At 59.5% G+C, this 18,771-nt stretch overlaps 1 protein-coding gene across 1 annotated transcript in view; it reads left to right on the forward strand.

The window, feature by feature from the left end:
- Nucleotides 1-17,724, forward strand: part of LOC119107195 (formin-2) — a gene marked incomplete at its 3' end in the record, with an annotated part of 116,051 nt that extends 98,327 nt beyond the window's left edge. The window contains exons 4-18 of the mRNA XM_037230590.1: nt 1,407-1,530; nt 1,800-1,907; nt 2,715-2,896; nt 3,201-3,729; nt 4,268-4,300; nt 5,216-5,301; nt 6,032-6,169; nt 6,761-6,916; nt 7,756-7,835; nt 8,344-8,473; nt 11,853-12,047; nt 12,787-12,930; nt 14,451-14,572; nt 15,972-16,109; nt 17,676-17,724. Coding sequence (XP_037086485.1) covers nt 1,407-1,530; nt 1,800-1,907; nt 2,715-2,896; nt 3,201-3,729; nt 4,268-4,300; nt 5,216-5,301; nt 6,032-6,169; nt 6,761-6,916; nt 7,756-7,835; nt 8,344-8,473; nt 11,853-12,047; nt 12,787-12,930; nt 14,451-14,572; nt 15,972-16,109; nt 17,676-17,724 — 2,214 coding nt within the window. The remainder of the gene's footprint in view (nt 1-1,406; nt 1,531-1,799; nt 1,908-2,714; nt 2,897-3,200; nt 3,730-4,267; nt 4,301-5,215; nt 5,302-6,031; nt 6,170-6,760; nt 6,917-7,755; nt 7,836-8,343; nt 8,474-11,852; nt 12,048-12,786; nt 12,931-14,450; nt 14,573-15,971; nt 16,110-17,675) is intronic.
- Between the last annotated feature and the right edge of the window lie 1,047 nt (nt 17,725-18,771).

Consider the following 18,771-nt stretch of genomic DNA (forward strand, 5'->3'; position numbering starts at 1 on the left):
TTTACCGCTGCTGGTCCGGGCAAACCGGGCGATAGCGGCTTCCTTTAAGACAGCAGTAATCCAGTGTGCTCCGTTCGCCTCGGGCCGAGTCGAGCCGGTGCCACTCTCCGGCGAGCCCGGCTCCACGGCTGGTGCAGCGAGGCGAGCTGGTGCCACCCGCCGGCGACCTCGGCTCTGCGGCTGGTGCAGCGAGGCGAGCCGGTGCCACTCTCTGGCGAGCCCGGCTTGGCTGCTCGTGCAGCGAGTACGGTTTTGAGCAAGCCTAACCACACTGCCGACCGGTGACTGGAGACAGGGCTGAGACGCCTGGGGGGCGGGGGGAGGGGGCAATGGCGGTCCGGACCGCTGCATGCGACTTCCGTGAGCAACGGCAAGGTCCGGTGCTGGGCCGGCGGAGCGGGAGTCGAAGCCTCTCTGCCGACGCCAGGGCCCGGCTGCGCCGGCGCAGGTGGGTGTAGGCTGGAGGTGTCAGTGCTGGATGCTGTCTCGGGTCTACCGCGGCGAAGCTTGTGACAATTCTGAGTGCGGAACCTCTACCTGAAAGTAATCGAAGCTTAATTTATTACCTATTGATGACCACATGAAGATAATGTCTGCATCAGCTGGTATGCCACAACGATGCGACAGACACCTGTTCATCGTTCGCACTGTTTGTAAGTGATAAAAGTCTTCGCGGTCTTGTTCTGGCTGTCAAAATCATCCCACTGAGGATATGAGGGCTAGCAGTAGAGGTTCGACGACATTTTCGTCTTGGCTTGACAAACGTCAACAGCCTTCCATTGTCCGTCATTGCAGGGGTTACTCGGAGCCATGCGTGTTTCCTTCAAACCGAGGCGAGAGATCACAATTGCGTTTTTAAAGCGGCCCATCGAAGTTTTTCATATATATTACCCACACGTAAAGCAGCAGTTAATACCCCTGTATGTGCGACAGAATAAAATGTGTATTGCGCAGCCCGAACTCGATGAATTCGCCGCATCCTAATTGTCACTCGTGAATTCGCATTTCATGGGTCATGCACCTATCTATGCCGTAGTGGATAAGCTTTTGCAATGAAACTTCATGTATATTCACATTGTATGGCCGGTCTCCACTGTGTCCACAGCCGGGCGTGACGGCCATGCCGTTCCTCAGCCGGACCTAACGGACCCATCCGTGTCCGTGACACGCCCCTTGGCATATTTAGCACCGGACCTGGCGTGCCCCGCCCCCAGGATCTTACTGACCTCTATGTTCCATGCCGGATCTGACCCCCCTCTCCCCCGTCCCCGTGTCCCCGCTGTGACGTGACGCGCCCGGTTCTGCGTCGCCAGCCGGACCTGACGCCCCCCCCCCCCCCCTATCGCTGTGTCCCCCCTCTGCTGTGTCCCCGCCGTGACCTGACGCGCCCGGTTCTGCGCCGCCAGCCGGACCTGATGTACTACTGGGCGCACTCGGAGCTGCCGGCCTCCCAGGCGTCGACGCCGCGCCGGCTGCCGTCGGCCGTGTGGTCGGCGTTCAGCCCGGCGGCGGCCCGGCCGTCCGACCCTGGTACGCGCCGGCGCGGCGGCTGTGGCGCCGGGTGACGCCAGTGTATGGGAGGGCCGAGGGCGGGCAGCTGTGCACGTATCAGGTGTCATTGGAAGCCACGACAAACAACACATCGGCGTCGAAATACGGGGTCGCTCTGGATTAACCGAGTATGCATCAAAACGTTGATTTACTTAGTTATACCGTCGTTGTACGGGCCTGACTGTGTGCCCTCGGTGCATTGACGCCGCTGAGCATCCGTGCCAATGTGCCTGTGCGCCACCGGGCAGACGCGTCGCCGGCGTCCGGACCACGGCTGTCGGGACCGCTGGACCCGGTCACCCTGGACATGGCCCTGGACCAGGAGCGCCGCGCCCCGGACCGGAAGCTCGACCCAGGTACGCCGACCCGCGGCCCGCGACCTCTTTGTCCCGGGAAGGCTGGAGGGGGGAGGGAAGACTGCGAAGGCTCGGCTCAGGTACGCCGGCCCGCGGTCCGCGACCTCTCCGTCCCAGGAAGGCTGGGGGGGGGGGGGGGGTGGAGGGAGACCGCGACGGCTCGACTCGTCGAGTTCCGTGCACCGCCGGTAGGGCCACGTATAGTAGCGTGTCATGCCCTCTTCCCCTCTCTTCTTAGCCCTCTTTTCCTTCCAAAGTGGGGATGTGATGGCACCTTCGTAAGCCGTCGCCTTATGGATTTCCAACGGTGAGATTTTGTGTTCGGTAACCGTTGCGCGGCATCAATGAATGCTCTGAAGACGTACTTTGTTTTGTTGCTCTTCCGCAGCGTTGTGCAGGCTAGCATGGAGTAACCCTAGGCTTGCTCACAGCTGTGGCGACACACGCAACTGAACGCAGGCGACTGGAACGTCTCTGGTGTTTTAACGCTTCGTGCGCTGTTTCCGGAGAAATGTGCACTCTTTCTACTCGTCATGTGGCGATCTGACCCTCTTCTAACGTAATGTCGCCTCCAGCCATTGCTGTGGCACCGATGCCCCTGTGCCTGCATTATTTTATTGCCACGCTGGCTGTAATGGTGTTATTGGGTTCACAACTTGTTTCGAGCTGTAATTGTATGCTCATTGTAAGCGGTCTTCGCTAATTGAAGCCCAACCCAGCCTTCCATCGGTTGATCGGCGTACCTGGACGTCCCAGTAATCAGCGCAATAGTCTTGACTGTGCTCTGACGGCTGTGCGCTCTGACAGATGTTCCGGTCCGAGCGCCTCCCTGCGACCCGCCTGTGGAGAAGGAGGCGCCACCGTCGTCACAGCAGGTGGCGCCACCGGAGCAGTCCAGCGCCGAGGCTCTGAAGCTGGCCGAGCTGGAGGACAAGTTGAAGCTGCTGGAGCAACAGCTGGAGAAGTACAAGACCTTGGCTGGTCTCCAGGTCAGAATAGCGCATGGCCAAATAAAGTGATCATGTACGCAAGCGGGAGAAATTGCTGGAAGCCCCATAGTTCTACCTTGTTGCTTTATTGTAGCGCAGGGGTATCTAGAAATAGGTTTTGCAGTGACAAAATTATTTATGTTCCTTCAGAGCTAAAATATTTGCATTTTGTACGATGCAGGTCTCTGACTGTTTTTACTAGTTTTTGACGGACGTGCATTAACTGGCGTTGCTGTTTGACAGCAGCATCAAATAAGTCACCAGCAGGCAGATGCCCGGAATCAGAGTTGGTTTCTGTTTACAGGAGCTTACAAAAAACATGAGAACCGACTTTGCTTCGCCATCGTCCGAGAACAAGGAGCTGCCTCTCGGCGCGGATCCAGTTGTGTCAAGAACATCCCTTCCCTCCTCCAAAGGCCCTTCCCCAGCGTCCAGCCCTTCGAAGTCAGTACCAGTACCACCCCTGCCCCCCAAACCCGGCATCACCGCCCCTCCGCCGTATATTCCTCCTCCGCCTCCGCCTCCGCCCCCGCCCCCGCCCCCTCCCGCGCCTGGCTCTGGTTCCATTCCCCCGCCGCCCCCGCCACCACCCGTGCCGGGCTCTATTCCACCTCCACCGCCCATGCCTGGTGCCGTCCCTCCTCCACCTCCGCCCCCTCCGCCGTTGCCGGGTTCCGGTCCGCCCCCTCCGCCACCTCCCCCGCCCATCCCCGGGTCTGTTCCTCCTCCTCCGCCGCCTCCGGGCTCTGGGCCGCCTCCTCCTCCGCCGCCCCCTGGCGGCCCGTCACCTCTGCCGCCGCCGCCGCCCGGAGGCTGGAGCAGCCAGACGGCAGGTGAGCACTCCACTGGCTGCTGAGGTCTGGTCTGCATCTCGGTCTGGACCGGCCCGGCGGCGGCGGGTGATGGCTGCTCCTCCTCTAGATCGTCGTTGCATGCACACCAGTCTGTGAGGTTGATTGGTACGGAGCACACCGGGCCGGCGTGGCTTGACTGTGCGAGTGACGGCTAAGTTGACCTGGTTGGCTTTATGTTTATGCCTCGTGCCTGCCTTTTGCCTTGAAGCTGTCTTCGTTACGTTTTGTTCTGTATGACAACCCAGGTTGCAGCACCTTGTCACTCTCCGGCTTAGACAGCTGTTCAGAGCCCCACGGCGCTGTCTCCCCGGCAGTAGCGCACCAGGTCGTGCTCGCGGTCTGCTCGGCGATACCGTCCTGTCACGTTTCCGGTCTCGATCACGTCTCGTCGCACTGAGTGGTGTTGTAGCGCGTAGCTGGTCGTCACAGCGTGTGGCGCGTGGTGCCGCGGCGCGCGCGCCCCGCGGCGTCCCGTGAGCGAGCGGCGCGGCGTGACCCGTATGTCTCTGTACTGCAGGCTGTGTGTCTGGCGCCGCTGGCTCCGGCCGAGGTGAGCGGAGCCTCTTTCGCCCCTTCGTGTCACCCGCTGCTGGTGTCTGGCGCTGGGGGGGGGGGGGGGGGGGGGGGGGGCTGTCACCCCGCCTTCTCCTTCTGCTGCTCGCGTTCATGTGTCGCCGGCCGTGGTTTGGGCTACTTGGCGGTGCTATTTGGGTGAAGGGTGGACGCCATGGCTTGGTATGGGGATGATTCGGCGCCTTCCCGTCCCCTCTGCTTTATTTCGTTTTTTCTCTGCTTTCATTTGATATGTCTTGGTGCTTGCTCTAACCTGGATAGTGAAGTAAGCGCATGACGCAATTTCGCTTGTACACCATGTCAGTCACCAGCTCAATATAATTTCAGGTCCCTATGTCGCTTGCCATGTCGCTACTTTTGTTATTTATTTTTTGCAGATATTTTCCAGGTTGTGTCCATTTCGTGCTTTTCAATATAAATGAAAGTCGCCAACTCATCATAACAACTTTAACTCATAAGAGCAGATGTGCTTTTAAACTTCTTTTTTTAATCGAGTACCATGGACGCACCTAATTTAAAGACAATAGACTCAAATTGTGGTATGCTGTTAATGATGTCAGTGCAATGCTGTAAACTACTGGCATTTCTTCCGACAAAGGTAACGGTATTGATTAAAACAATGGCATGAAGGTGCGCCTAATATGTAATCTCTACTCAGTTTTGTGATAGGTCTCGAAATATTATGCAATAGTTCATTCCTCAGGCCTTCGAGGAAACGTTCATCGCTTCGTTGTTCTTTTGCCAACTTCCCCTTTATCATCCTTTGTCATGTTGACATGCTGGATGTCTGGTGATCTGACAGTGAACCCCTCTATCCCCCCATCGCACCCCCGCCCCCTGTTGTGCCGTGCTCTCAGCTCGCCCCGCACAGCTGAGCGGCGTTGTTTTGCAGTGACGCGGAAGGGCCCGGTGAACCCCAAGGTGCCGATGCGGCCGCTGTACTGGACGCGGATCCAGATCCCGGCGCCGCCGCCGCCCGCGCCCGCGCCCGCGCCCGCGCCCGCCGTCGAGCCGGACGCAGCCCCGGACGGGTGAGGGGCGCTGGCACTGCGCACCGATACGTCTGTCCGATCGCCTAAAGCCCTGGTTCGGCCATGCCGCGGCATGTAACCCGGGGCTTGGCTGTTGCATCTCGGTGTGTGGTAATCTCCAGCGCGTTCTGACAGCGCTACCAGAGCCGCTTAGCTCTCATAAAGCGGCTTAAGGCAAAAAACACGGCCACTTACCGGCCTAAGTCGTGGATGGGCATAGATACACCGCGCAATTATCATCTCATTACACCAGACGGCCTCTTGGTGTGGATGACACACCAGGCCCGTTATAAGGGCCCAGCAGCTTTGCACCCAAACACAGCGTGTGCTATGGCAGACCTGGATGTACGATGGGACCCAGTTATAGATTTCGAAGGGTGTGGGTGTCCTTCTGCTATGCCTTGGCGGCTGACCTTCATCACGTCTGACTGTCGTTTTGCGGTGTTGTGCTGCTGTGTGTCTCGGTACGTTCGGTGCGTCACGGGGTGGCACGACGTCTCCCGGTGTCGCCGCCGCGCCGTCCTGTGGGCGACAGCCACACCGCTGACCTGCTGACCTCGTCTGACCGGCCGTCCGCCGTGTCTGGCCACAGTGCGTTGACTAACGCGGCCGCTGCGCCTCGCCGCAGGACCGAGGCCGGCTCGGGCCCCGACTCGCTGTCGAGCGGCGGCGCCGAGCCGGCGGCGCCCGCTCTCCTCTGGGACCGGCTGGAGGAGGAGCCGTTCGAGGAGGAGGAGTTCACCGACCTGTTCGCCAGGCAGGTGGTCCAGAAGAAGCCCGTCAAGAAGAAGGAGGTTAAGAGCCCTAAGAAGCAGGTCAGTGGCGAGGTGATGTACGGCTCTGGGTCAGTGGCGAGGTGATGTACGGCTCTGGGCGGGTGAAGGAGGTTAAGAGCCCTAAGAAGCAGGTCAGTGGCGAGGTGATGTACGGCTCTGGGCGGGTGTCCTACGAAGGAAGACAACGCAGGCACCTGTGACAATGTTTTCGCACAATGCAGGCATCTGTGGACAAGAACGTCAGCTTCTTTATGAACTCGGGAGTTAGGGCAGCTCTTACTTACGGGTACAGCGAAGAAAAAATGCAAATAGTGTTTGGGGGAAATGGTCTTAAAGCCCACGGTCCATTGCCGCAAAATGACATTGACAATTGATGGAGAAAGGACGAGGAGACTGGAGTTATTGCCCACAATATGTAACTGGGACTGGCGGTGACCCGATGCGGGCCCAGTGAACTCGGCGTTCGTTATCACACGCCTGCCACCTATTCTGTCACTGCTCAGCTGGTAAGGCAGTGGCACCGGGGCTGAGCACACCAGTGGTGGAGCACCCTGGTGTTCTGGCGGCGCCAGCATCCCGCGGTGTTCTGTCAGAACCACAGTCGGCTGACCGGGTCTCACCGCCATCCAGGTGAAGCGGGCCAAGCTGCTGGACAGCAAGCGGTCGCAGAACGTGGGTATCCTGATCTCGTCACAGCACCTAGAGATCGGCGACGTGGAGTCGGCCGTGATGAACTTCGACACGTCCGACCTCAGCCTGGATCAGCTGGAGCAGATCCTGGAGATGGTGAGAGACGGACGGCGGTGGTGAGAGCCGGGCACGGGATGGTGACAGCCGGACGAGGGGTGGTGAGAGCCGGGCGCGGGAAAGTGAGAGCCGGACGCGGCATGGTAAACACAGTACCGCTCCGTGACCGTTGTAGCCGTTGGCGGTGTCGGGTGCCTGGTTGATGCACAGCTGTGTTTTGGATAGGTCTTGAGTGTCGGCTAAATCGACGCGTAGCTCACAAGTGGCTGATGTTTTTCACTGACGAAAAACAGGCCCGCAAGGTGCCAGAAATGATTTTTTATATAGACGGAATGTCTTCAGAGCATACTGAATCTTAAGCTATCAAATTCTTGTTCTGGAATGTCATTTTCTTGTTACGAAAGGCTCCTGGGAAAATGGAAGGCAATTGCCATTGTCCAATTCGTGTCAAATGCGGAAAGCTCCACATGCTGTCTTCTTTTAAGTCATTTCAGCTATGTCAGATTATGTTTGGGAACCAAGGGCTTGGGAATTTCGTGGACTATGCAATCTGCTGTCTCCTCAAATTTTCCGGAATATCGCTTCCATGGAAGCTGATGGCCGGAAGCTCTCCGCAGATTGGGTCTTGGAAAGCTTTTCAAGACACTCGGGAGAGTCAGTTCAATGGAAGCCGAATGACCGGACACTTTCCACAGAAAAGGTCTCGAGAAGCATTCCAGTAAACTTCCGGAAGGATGATCGTGTCGGAGATGTTCCGTCAACAGCCCCCCTGACCCCCGTCGGTGACGTCCCCGGGTCGTGTACGGCGGCGTCTGTCCGTGCCCCCGAGCTGGGGTTGTACGGGCGTGGCCGTGCCTGACCGCCGCGCCTGCCGACAGAGGGCGACGGAGGACGAGCTGCGCCTCATTCAGAAGCACGTGGAGAAGAGCCCGGACGTGCCTCTCGACAAGCCCGAACAGTACGTGTGGGGCCGCGGCGGCCAGCTGGCTGGCAGCGCCCAGTCTCTCGCGAATGCCGCTTCCTGGCGGTGCCTTTGATATGGTGCTGTTAATTCTGCTAAGATAGAAAGTCGGTTAAGGACCACATTAAGACGTTGCGAGGTTAAGATCCAGACATGCTTTTGGGTTGATACCCGGCTTTGCATTACTTTAAGTCTTACGTCTTGATCGCTGAAGCGCCATAGATGCCGACCTGCTCGGTAGGTGCAGCGTCCTTGGGACCGCGCGGTCACTGGTGCGGAGCGTGTGCGTGCGCCGTCGGTGCGGGTCCCCTTGTCTCACCAGCCGACCGTCGGTGGTAATAGCCCGCCGCTCAGCGTCGACCCGTGCCTGCGCGCTCTGGCCCGGGCCAGCGCGGGCCGCGCCTCCCCTGTCTTCGGCTCCTGTCAGGACCCCGGATGGTGCTCGGTGGGCGGCGGCGGCTCCGGGGCTGGGCTCGTGTCACCGGCGCCACTCCCGTACTGGCAGGTTCCTGTACGAGCTGAGCCAGGTGCCGCACTTCGCCGACCGCATCACCTGCTTCACCTTCCAGTCGTCGTTCCGCGAGACGCTGGCCAACATTGAAGCCAAGCTGGACAACCTCAAGGGCACCTGCAAGGTAGGGCTCCCGACCTGACTCGGTCTGCGGACGGTGCTGCTCTGTGCAGTGTCTCCGAACGCGCGGGCCGTTTATGGACTGAACGGGCTCTCATCATGAGAATGAATCAGCCTTTGGTGTCAACTTCGGTGAGGGTTGTGAGTTCCGTCCCGTCTTCATTTTATGGATGATGCGTTGTATTCCAAGTGCGTTGGCCATCGCTGCAGAGTGCTGGCGCTGGTAAGTCTTGGTCGATTTGGTCGTCAAGAGATGCTACTGGCCAGAAGTCGGATTTTTCTTTCATCCATAGAAAGCTCTGTTGTACTCTTCTAATAGCTCTCGCATATTTGTTTTCCCAGAAGTTACTACTCTATTTACGCTGCGGTAATTCTGCATGGTTTGGATTTGACCTTGGACAGTTTGGGACGTTTTGTATTATGCTAGCGTTTAGGCCATAGCAGTGTTCCATTGAAGATGGTTTCAAAATTGACAATACTTTAGTAGGTTTTTCTTGGCTGAACAGGTAATTCATTAATTTTTGCGTGTTGAAGGATAAAACGAATACAAAACTTTAATGGACCCTGCCCCTACATACTGTTTTCTAGCGAACTGTGTTGGGGCTAAGGAGGATGCTTCGGAGATACTACGCCAGTGATCTTGCCTTTTTTGTCAAAAGTTCCTGAACCATCAAAATTTTGCTTCCAGACAGATGCAGCCACATGACGTCATATTTCACACCACATCACGCGCCAATCAGTGACTAGCGTTCACCGCTCATTGTTTCATTATTCTGTTCAGTGTCATGATGGCCACCCTACGCCTTGCCGCATTCGTAGTCAGGGATGTGAAATCAAAAGGCGTGAGCGAACAATAAATAATGAATAAACATACATTTTAAGAAGGTATCGCGCACCGACACGACTAACTGTTTGGATGTTGCTTTTGTTGTTTTTTTGTGTTTTTTTATGTTGATTTTTGGTAGTCGCCATTCGTCGCAACTAACCGGCGGTGAGCTAGTGCCCTCTGGGTCGATAGCGACGATGGTGGGCCATTCGCAGACCCATTCAAGAGTTCACCCGTTAGTTACAGCAGATGACTGCAGGAGGTGTATACGGCCCGATCAGTCGCGGTCGGCGGACACTGCGTCACGCTCAGCGTCCGCGGAGCAGTCGTAGCGCTCAGCGTCCGCGGAGCAGTCGTAGCGCTCAGCGTCCGCGGAACAGTCGTAACGATCAGCGTCCGCGGAGCAGTCGCAACGTTCGGCGTCCGCGGAGCAGTCGTAGCGCTCAACGTCCACGGAGCAGTCGTAGAGCTCAGCGTCCGCGGAGCAGTCGCAACGTTCAGCGTCCGCGGAGCAGTCGCAACGCTCAGCGTCCCCGGAGCAGTCGTAGCGCTCAGCGTCCGCGGAGCAGTCGTAGCGCTCAGCGTCCGCGGAGCAGTCGCAACGTTCAGCATCCGCAGGGCAGTCGGAGCGGCAGAGCGTCGTAACGCTCAGCGTCCGCGGAACAGTTGGAGCGGCAGAGCGTCGTAACGCCCAACGTCCGCGGAGCAGTCGCAACGCTCAGCGTCCGCGGGGCAGTCGTAACGTTCAGCGTCCGCGGGGCAGTCGTAACGTTCAGCGTCCGCGGAGCAGTCGTAACGCTCAGCGTCCGCGGGGCAGTCGTAACGTTCAGCGTCCGCGGAGCAGTCGTAACGCTCAGCGTCCGCGGAGCAGTCGTAACGCTCAGCATCCGCGGGACAGTCGTAACGCTCAGCGTCCGCGGAGCAGTCGTAACGCTCAGCATCCGCGGGACAGTCGTAACGCCCAGCGTCCGCGGGACAGTCGTAACGCTCAGCGTCCGCGGGACAGTCGTGACGCTCAGCGCCCGCGGAGCAGTCGGAGCGGCAGAGCGTCGTAGCGCCGAGCGTCCGCGAGGCAGTCGTAACGCTCAGCGTCCGCGGGACAGTCGGAGCGGCAGATCATCGTCATCGACCTTGAAGGCATGCCTCCAGTGTGTGCTGAACCTGGTCCTTGTATGCTGTGGAATAGAAGCGTTTTAGGTAGTAAAAAGAGCGCTATTTACCTTGTTGAGGGATATGGTTGTGAACATGGCTGAGTGTGCGTGAATGCATCCGGACGCTGCGATCTGGCTACGTCAGTTCAAAATGCTGGATAAAGGCGAAGCACTTCTTTGCATGCCGTCGTGCACCATCGAACGTTCACTTGTTCCATGACTTGTGTTAAAATAAGCTTGCACAGACAACACTTTGGTATCATTCTTTGGTCCACCGACTTCTTAAACTGACCGTCATTCCCATCAGCATCCCTCTCCGTGGTAGCGATAGCACGAGTCCATCCCTCGGCGGAGTGATCTGTCCGCCCGTTGCCTCGCTCGGTCCAATCATAGCGCGGCGCTTTTTGACAAAAGCAGTAGCAGGACTTTGTCCGCCGGCCTGCTTACGCTGTTGCATCGCGTTTCGTCGCATTAAAGGTGTGAGTGCTTCATTGCATCTGAAGTAGTAAAAAGACCACAATGAGTAACATTCCACTATGCTTCAAAGATATTCTACATTCCATTCCTTTCCGCCGCCGTGGACGGAGGATCAGCAGTACTTGGTAGACCAGACAAGTATATCTGTCACGTCACGTCCATATGTCAGGCTGTCTGTTGCGCGGTCGGCAGATCTGACAGCTCTCCGCCCGTCTGTCCCGACAGCCGTCGATATCTGACGGCCCGACTGCGGGCTGGCTTCGCCATCCGTGCATCGACTTACCGCTGCTCCGCTCCAGCAGCTGCAGCTAGTGTCTGATGATCTCACGGCCCGTAAACCCGACGGGACTTCTCGGTGCTCCGCCCCAGCAGCTGCAGCCGGTGTCTGATGATCTTACGGCCCGTAAACCTGAAGGGACTTCTCGATGCTCCGCCCCAGCAGCTGCAGCTGGTGTCTGATGATCTCACGGCCCGTAAACCCGACGGGACTTCTCGGTGCTCCGCCCCAGCAGCTGCAGCGGTGTCTGATGATCTCACGGCCCGTAAACCTGACGGGACTTCTCGATGCTCCGCCCCAGCAGCTGCAGCTGGTGTCTGATGATCTCACGGCCCGTAAACCTGACGGGAATTCTCGCTGCTCCGCCCCAGCAGCTGCAGCCGGTGTCTGATGATCTCACGGCCCGTAAATCTGACGGGACTTCTCGATGCTCCGCCCCAGCAGCTGCAGCTGGTGTCTGATGATCTTACGGCCCGTAAACCTGACGGGAATTCTCGCTGCTCCGCCCCAGCAGCTGCAGCTAGTATCTGATGACCTCACGGTCCGTAAGCCTGACGGGACCTCTCGCTGCCCCGCCCCAGCTGCTGCAGCTGGTGTCTACTGATCTCACTGTCCATAGACCTGAATATATCGCCTGATTCTGTGTCGACAGCTGCTGACATCATCCAAGCCGCTGCAACACGTGTTCGGCCTGATCCTGGCGCTCGGCAACTACATGAACGGCGGCAATAGGACGCGCGGCCAGGCGGACGGCTTCGGGCTCGACATCATCGGCAAACTCAAGGACGTCAAGAGTAAGGACAACTCCACCACCCTGCTGCACTACATCGTCAGGAAATACATCCAGGTAAGTGGCCGTGACGGCGACGCTGCCGTCCACTCTGCGTGGTCTCTGCTGACCCGGGCTGGAAATGTGCTGTTTCAGTCGACTCTACTTTGAAGATGCTGTGTTGTCATGCTCCGTTAGAATCTCACGCCGTGGGTCGCATCAAGTTTGAACTTCAGTGCCTTGTTTTTCAAGTTGAAGGGAAGTTAACGCCATTTAATCTTTCGTTTATTCTGGCCCATTTTGCCAACTAGCAGAAATGTCAGTGCACATCATGCCTTTGCCGTTCGTTGACCCCTGCGCAGGATGGAATGGCTCGAAGCTGTCCGCTGTAGACGCGCCGGCAGCCGTCCCGCCGCGTGCTGCATCAGCGTTATCAGGGAATACCTATTATGCCCTTCTGTACGAGCTTTTGACGTGGCAGTCAGCTGCTCGTTAAGAAAAGTATGTCACGCTGCATGCAAAAGGATGTGCGACGCATGCCATCATTTGACATTATATACGGGACGCTAACGACGGCTGAGCGATCACGCGAGCGGCTGTTGGCGTCTGTCAGGAGCCGAACTTTGACCTCCTACGTGAAAGCCACCGTCCCCGCGTACTGACCTGTTTCGCTCCAGCCAAGACTGCCTCACAAGCTAAGATGGAGTCCTTGAAGACATTATGCTTGGCATCAGGGTGGGACCGATGTTTGCTTGAGCCGCCGATCTGCCGCGGACCTTCCGTGACCTCCCGTGACCTCCTTTGACCTGTGACGCAGAACCACGACACGGAGTGTCGGCAGCTGCCGGTGCCCAGTCCGTGGGACGTCGAGCGGTGCCAGCAGGTGAAGTTTGACGAGGTGGCCACCGAACTGCGCCAGCTGGGCAAGGAGCTCCGTGACTGCCAGCGACGCACCGAGAAGGTGGGTTGCGGAGGCGCCCCCCCCCCCCCCCCCCTTTCCCTCTTACACACATCCACCGGCCTGTCTGCGGATGACGCACCGCGGAGGTAGTCCTCGGCGGTGCTGGCTCACCCTTCTATCCCGCTCCCTACGCAGCAGGGCCACCGGTCGAAGCAGTCTATTCTAGCATGACTGACGGTCGTTACCACCTTATCGAAATGTCTGGCGACAACCTGTCTTTTTCCTGGGCGCTATATGACCGTGCAGTCGAAGCACCCGAAAGCTCCAATAGCTAGCTGTTTTGCCGGTGTACTTGGAGTAGTTTTGAATGGCTTCCCGACGTGTGCGTGCGTGTGTGCGTGCGTGCGTGCGTGCGTGCGTGCGTGCGTGCGTGCGTGCGTGCGTGCGTGCGTGCGTGATGTAGGGAATTTCCCGGGAGCCTGTATGTACGAACGGTGTCTCCCCGTACGGCTGCGTCACCAGCCGGCTGCAAAGGGCTGTTGTTGCCGCATGCCGCCGCATGGGCATGCGGGCATGCCGCCGCCGCCGCCGCCGCCGCCGCCGCCGCTCGACTGACCTCGCCCCTGTCGGCGGCCGCCGCCGGCGCCGGCCTGTCGTTCGCCGCTCGATGGATCTATGGTGGGCCCAGCCGCCCGGGCGGACGGCCGTTCGTCAGCGGTCTGCGGCCTGTTGGCGCCGCCGCCGGCGTCGTCCGCATCGCCGGACTTCCCCGAACCCCGTCTGGGTCGAGCCGGGCGGCGTGCGTGGCCCGTCTGGGTGGGGTCGGGCTCCCACGTGGCGGCGTGCGTGGCCCGTCTGGGTGGTGGGTAACGGGCTGGGTCGCAGGCTGATCGCGCGGCGCCGTCTGCCGCACGGCGTCCAGTGGTGTGCAGCTGGGTAGTTCGCTGAGTGTCCATCTCCGCTGCTGCACTACTTTAATGAGCAGGCGATACGCAACAGAAGTACTACAAGATCAGCTGCCGGTCTTACCTGCTACCCTATCCAAACCAATGAATGGCAGGGCTTTGAATGAGATGTGAAGCTAGTGCTTCCGCCACAGTGCTGGTACACCTGTTTGAATGTTTAGAATTTTGGGGGCAGAGGGGAAGGCTCGACCTCTCGAATGTGTGGTAAGTTCCTTCCACACTATGCGGCGGCGCTTCCAAGGTTCACAGTATCTCGTGTTCTCTGAACTCTATCGCTCTAGAAGGAGATAATTTGAACGTCGGTTCCGGTGCGCAGGAGCCCGGCTCCACCCAGACGGGCTACGCACGCCGCCACGTGGGAGCCCGGCTCCAGCCAGACGGGCCACGCACGCCGCCACGTGGGAGCCCGGCTCCAGCCAGACGGGCCACGCACGCCGCCACGTAGGAGCCCGGCTCCAACCAGACGGGCCACGCACGCCGCCACGTGGGAGCCCGGCTCCAGCCAGCGGGCTACATTGCCAGTTTGTCCCGCACGTCACTGTACCATCCGCATTCTGTGGCCGGGTCGGCGGCGGGACCGGCTAACGCCCCGGTGACCGAGCCTGCGTCCGGCAGGTGGCGACCGCCTCCGACGAGGCTCATCTGCAGCCCTTCAAAGGCAACATGGAGACCTTTCTGCGGGAGGCTGACAGCAACCTGCAGGCCCAGCGGAAGAACCTGGAGGACTGCCAGACCAGGTGGGTGGCCGCTGCGCGCGCCCGCTGGGGCCCCGAGCTGTCTGTCCCTGGCGTCGGGGAAAACGCACGGTTCTGGGCGCATGACTGACTGGTGCTTGACCACCAGTGCCAAGAATATTCGCTCGGCGCTTCAAACGAGGAGTGACCGCCTCACTGTTCCACAATGCAATGTGTATGGTCGTCAGTCAGTGTACGCCTAGCTGCCCAGCAGTTTAAGCTAGTAGGCGCCGGAATGTGGTCTAAGCAGGCTAGGCTTACAACGGACTTCCACCCCACCCACTGACAAGTTTCTGCAAGTGTTGCTTGGACTAAAATATAACAAATGAAACAACGCTACCTCATTGGTATCCTCTGTCTCTCTGGGCGAGGCTGGTGGGATTAGGCAGATTTGTGGGCGAGCGAGCGGTGTGGCCGTGTCGTCGCCAGGCCGTCAGTTGTGGCGGGCCAAGGTCACGGCTACGAGCGCCGCCGCCGGCCGGAAGGCACCGGTGCGGCGCCGTCCGGCCGGGCGGCGGCGGCGGCGGCGGCCGACCGGTCCCGAGCCGTCTTCGTCGGGGGCGCGGCCCCAGGCCCGGTTTTGGAGCCGCCGCCGACGGCTCGTCTGTCATCGGCCGGCCGGGCGGTGCCACGTGGGAAGCGCAGGGTGGGGCGCCGGCGGACGACGCGCGGCGGCCGGTCAGCGGCCGCTAGCGGGCGCGGCCGCTCGCACCCTTGTCCGCTTACGGTAGCGGGGGCTGCCGCAGATGTTGGGCCAGGATATTACAATGGTTGATGAGTCGGGCTTTGTGTGTGGCGGAGGCCTGGAAAGTCGCCTACAAACTGGTGTGTTGTCGCTTTTAGTGGCGTTGCGGACGTTGACAAATTTTACGAGCGAATGTCCCTCCGCGATGCCACTCGCTGAGTACGGGTGTCCAGATTTACTGCTTGCGGCATGCTGGAACCTGGAGCCAGCCCAGCGAGAGTTGCATGATTGATGTGTCAGATTAATCGATAGCGAACTGATGCGGCGCTGTGACAACAGTCCGTTTTGTAGGCAGGTGCACCGTGTCATATGCTCAAAGACCCCTGATGACCGTGTGATATTCGCCTTATGGCGTCAGCAAGGCTCGCCAGGTGATGAATATCATTTTGAACAGCAGTTTATGGAGAGGCCAGGCTTCTTGCCACGATAATTGGAAGATCGCTGTGCAGAGCTGTCGCCACCCGTGCGTGTTCCGGTGTAGCAAAGTTCTCTTAACATCGACGCAGAAACGCGCGCCTGCGTTATCAGGCTTGTACCAGAGAGTCGTCATCAGCATATTACATCCGATGTCATTGACAACAGGGTTGTCCACCTTTGTCCGCTGCTGTGCAGGCTGGCTTCAACAGGCTTCAACTGATCAGCTGACGCGTGTTCCAGCTTCGTGGCAATATGCGCATTCTTCCAATGCACACACCGGAAGGATAACAAGAAGATGACGCCCAAAGACTTTTTCGCCATCTGGGCACCGTTCTGCGCCGACTTCACCGACATATGGAAGCGGGAGCAGGTCAAAATGTGAGGCGCCGGCCGTGTCGGCCCACGCTGCCGACCCGTCACACCGGGCAGCAGTTATGGTTATCTACGGTACACAATGGTCGATCTGTGGCCACAACGCCACAACTCCTCCTGCGAAACAGTGTGCGTCATAGGAACATTTGGGGGGTGAGCGCACCGCAGCCACGGGCCGGCCGACCACGGCGACCGATGAGACGGGCCGACCCTGGAACGGCCGGCCAGCTCCAGCCTCGCCCTGACCCCGGCCCAGCCTCTGCCCCGGCCTGGTCCGGTCCGGTCCCGGTCCCGGTCCCGGTCCCGGTCCCGGTCCCGGTCCCGGTCCCGGTCCCTGGTCCCGGTCTCGTTCCCGGTCCCGGTCTCGTTCCCGGTCCCGGTCTCGTTCCCGGTCCCGGTCTCGTTCCCGGTCCCGGTCTCGGTCCCGGTCCCGGTCCCGGCCCCGGTCCCCCCCGGTCCCGGTCCCGGCCCCGGCCCCGGCCCCGGCCCCGGTCCCGGTCCCGGTCCCGGTCCCGGCCCCGGCCCCGGCCCCGGCCCCCCCTGGCCCCGGCCGGGGCTCCTCCCGGGCCTCGGGCGATGGCGCCGCGATGCCGCCGCCCCCGCTGACGGCAGTCCGTCATCGGGCCGACGGCCGCCGCCGGCCGCACGATTTACGACGGCGACGGCGGCGCGGTCGGGCGCAAATATGGCGGCGGCGCGCCCGCTGGGCTGCAGTGGATTGGGGCTGCGCCGGCCTGGGCGGGCCTCGCTGTGTCAGGGCTTCTTCGGCCCTGCGCGCGCTGTCCTGGTCTGCCGCTTGCCCCCATAGGTGTTTTTACGGCATCGGGGGCCCTAATTTGCTTGTAGATTATCGTCAGCGTCGTTGTGGTCATGATACGTATGCCCTGTCATAATGGCATTCTGTGTCAATTGTTTGGCTATGAGCTGTTGAAAACTGTCTTATAGCTTATTTCGTTATCGGATATTTAGAAAGCGTACACTTCACCATTCTCGGCTCGTTGAATTTAAGCTATACGAGATCATTCGACGAGACGTGAATGTGTCTTAAATGACCAAGGATTGTACTCCTTGTTGGTCAAACCATATATCCTATTACGTCCTGAAGATCATTGAACCGTCTAGCAGGGCCCACCACTGTGAACTGGGCATCTATGGTTGCATCATGGATTCATTGCGGAGCGTATTTGCAGCCAAGGACTATGAGATAAGGGTATGAGGTTTCCCTGAATCGCGCGTCTTGGGTGGGGGGTTCAGGATGCATGCAACAATCTCTGCTTAGCGTGTTTCGGGGGCTCAAACCATCCGTGCAAACCGTTCCAAATACGTATATAACATAATTTACTTCTCGTGTTTGAGTCTTCCTGATTTCTTCCATTCAAGCAGGGCCTTGCAGCCTATTTTCATTGCGAATCGAATGACTTAAACCCTCACGAGGATTAGTTGTATACTTTGTCACCGGATGTCCCCACAGGGATATTTGCTCCGTCTTTTTGGCTTCTTGCTATTGACTGAAGTGTTCCGTTTATGAAACTAAGCGTCTGCATGGTCCGTTCACGTGTTCACTCCTTTCAGTGTGAAGGAAACGACGAAGAAAATGAAGCAGATACAGGAAGACAAGAAGAGGTTGTTAAGAAAGCCAGGAGGCGGGTGGACTGGTCAGTTTTCATTAAATCCACTACTGGCACCAGGCACTGCTATTGCCCCGCATTTGGTCCGCACGATAATAGCCGGACCCGTCTGATGCCGCCGCCGCGGTGGTCGGGGGGCCGGACCCGTCTGATGCCTCGCCGCTGTCGGGGGCCGGGCCCGTCTGATGCCTTCGCCGCTGGGGCGGGGGGCCGGCGTCTGAAACCGCTGCCCCTGGTCGGGGGCCGGGCCCGTCTGATGCCGCTGTTGGTCGGTGGGCCGAGCTCGTCTGATGCCGTCGCCGCCCGTGGTCGGGGGCGGGGGGAGGGGCGGGCCTGTCTGATGCCGCTGCCCCTGTCGGGGCCGCGCCCGTCCAGCCGGCCGGCGGCGCGTCTCGCCCCTGATTGCTCCATCCCGGGGTGCATGGGGTCCGGCCGGCCGGGGAACGGTCGGCCGCGCGGGCGGCTGGGCTCGGTCATCGCTCCGCCGCTCTGCCGACGGTCCGTCCGGCCGCGGCGGTGGCCCGGGCGGCCCCGTGCCGGGCGACGGATGGAGACCTGCGGACCGCGACGCCGCATCTCACCATGTCCTGTCGTGCGTACTGTGGGCCTCAGAACTGATCCGCAGGTAGTTAACGTTGCTCCGTGGAGAGAACCAGTTCAGAACTGGTGTCAAGACATCGCAGGTTGTATTTGTTGTCCCGTTTTGGTGTTGCATAATTTCTGACTTGTTGCATGTGGCCTGGCTGTACGTCAGATGCGATATGACCCCGCGTATGGACTTGCCCCTCCGGCTCGTCTGAACTAAAAGCCCACCGGGGACTAAGATAAATCCCACCGTTGGGCAAGCTCTAACCTTATCCATATGTATGCGTTTGTGCTTCAGAAAGCCAAGCTGCGTCTGTGACGGGCGGCGGCGCGCGCCGGCTGAACGTGCACACGACCCCGCCTTGACAGTGGCTGCACAAGAGAACGCCACGAGGCCGGCCACCTGCCGACCTGGGACAACACCGTGCCCGCCTGGCCGGCGGTGGCGGCGGCCG

Source organism: Pollicipes pollicipes, unplaced genomic scaffold, assembly GCF_011947565.3.
Source record: "Pollicipes pollicipes isolate AB1234 unplaced genomic scaffold, Ppol_2.1 Scaffold_2555;HRSCAF=2994_pilon_pilon_pilon, whole genome shotgun sequence".
Lineage (NCBI taxonomy): Eukaryota > Metazoa > Arthropoda > Thecostraca > Pollicipedomorpha > Pollicipedidae > Pollicipes > Pollicipes pollicipes.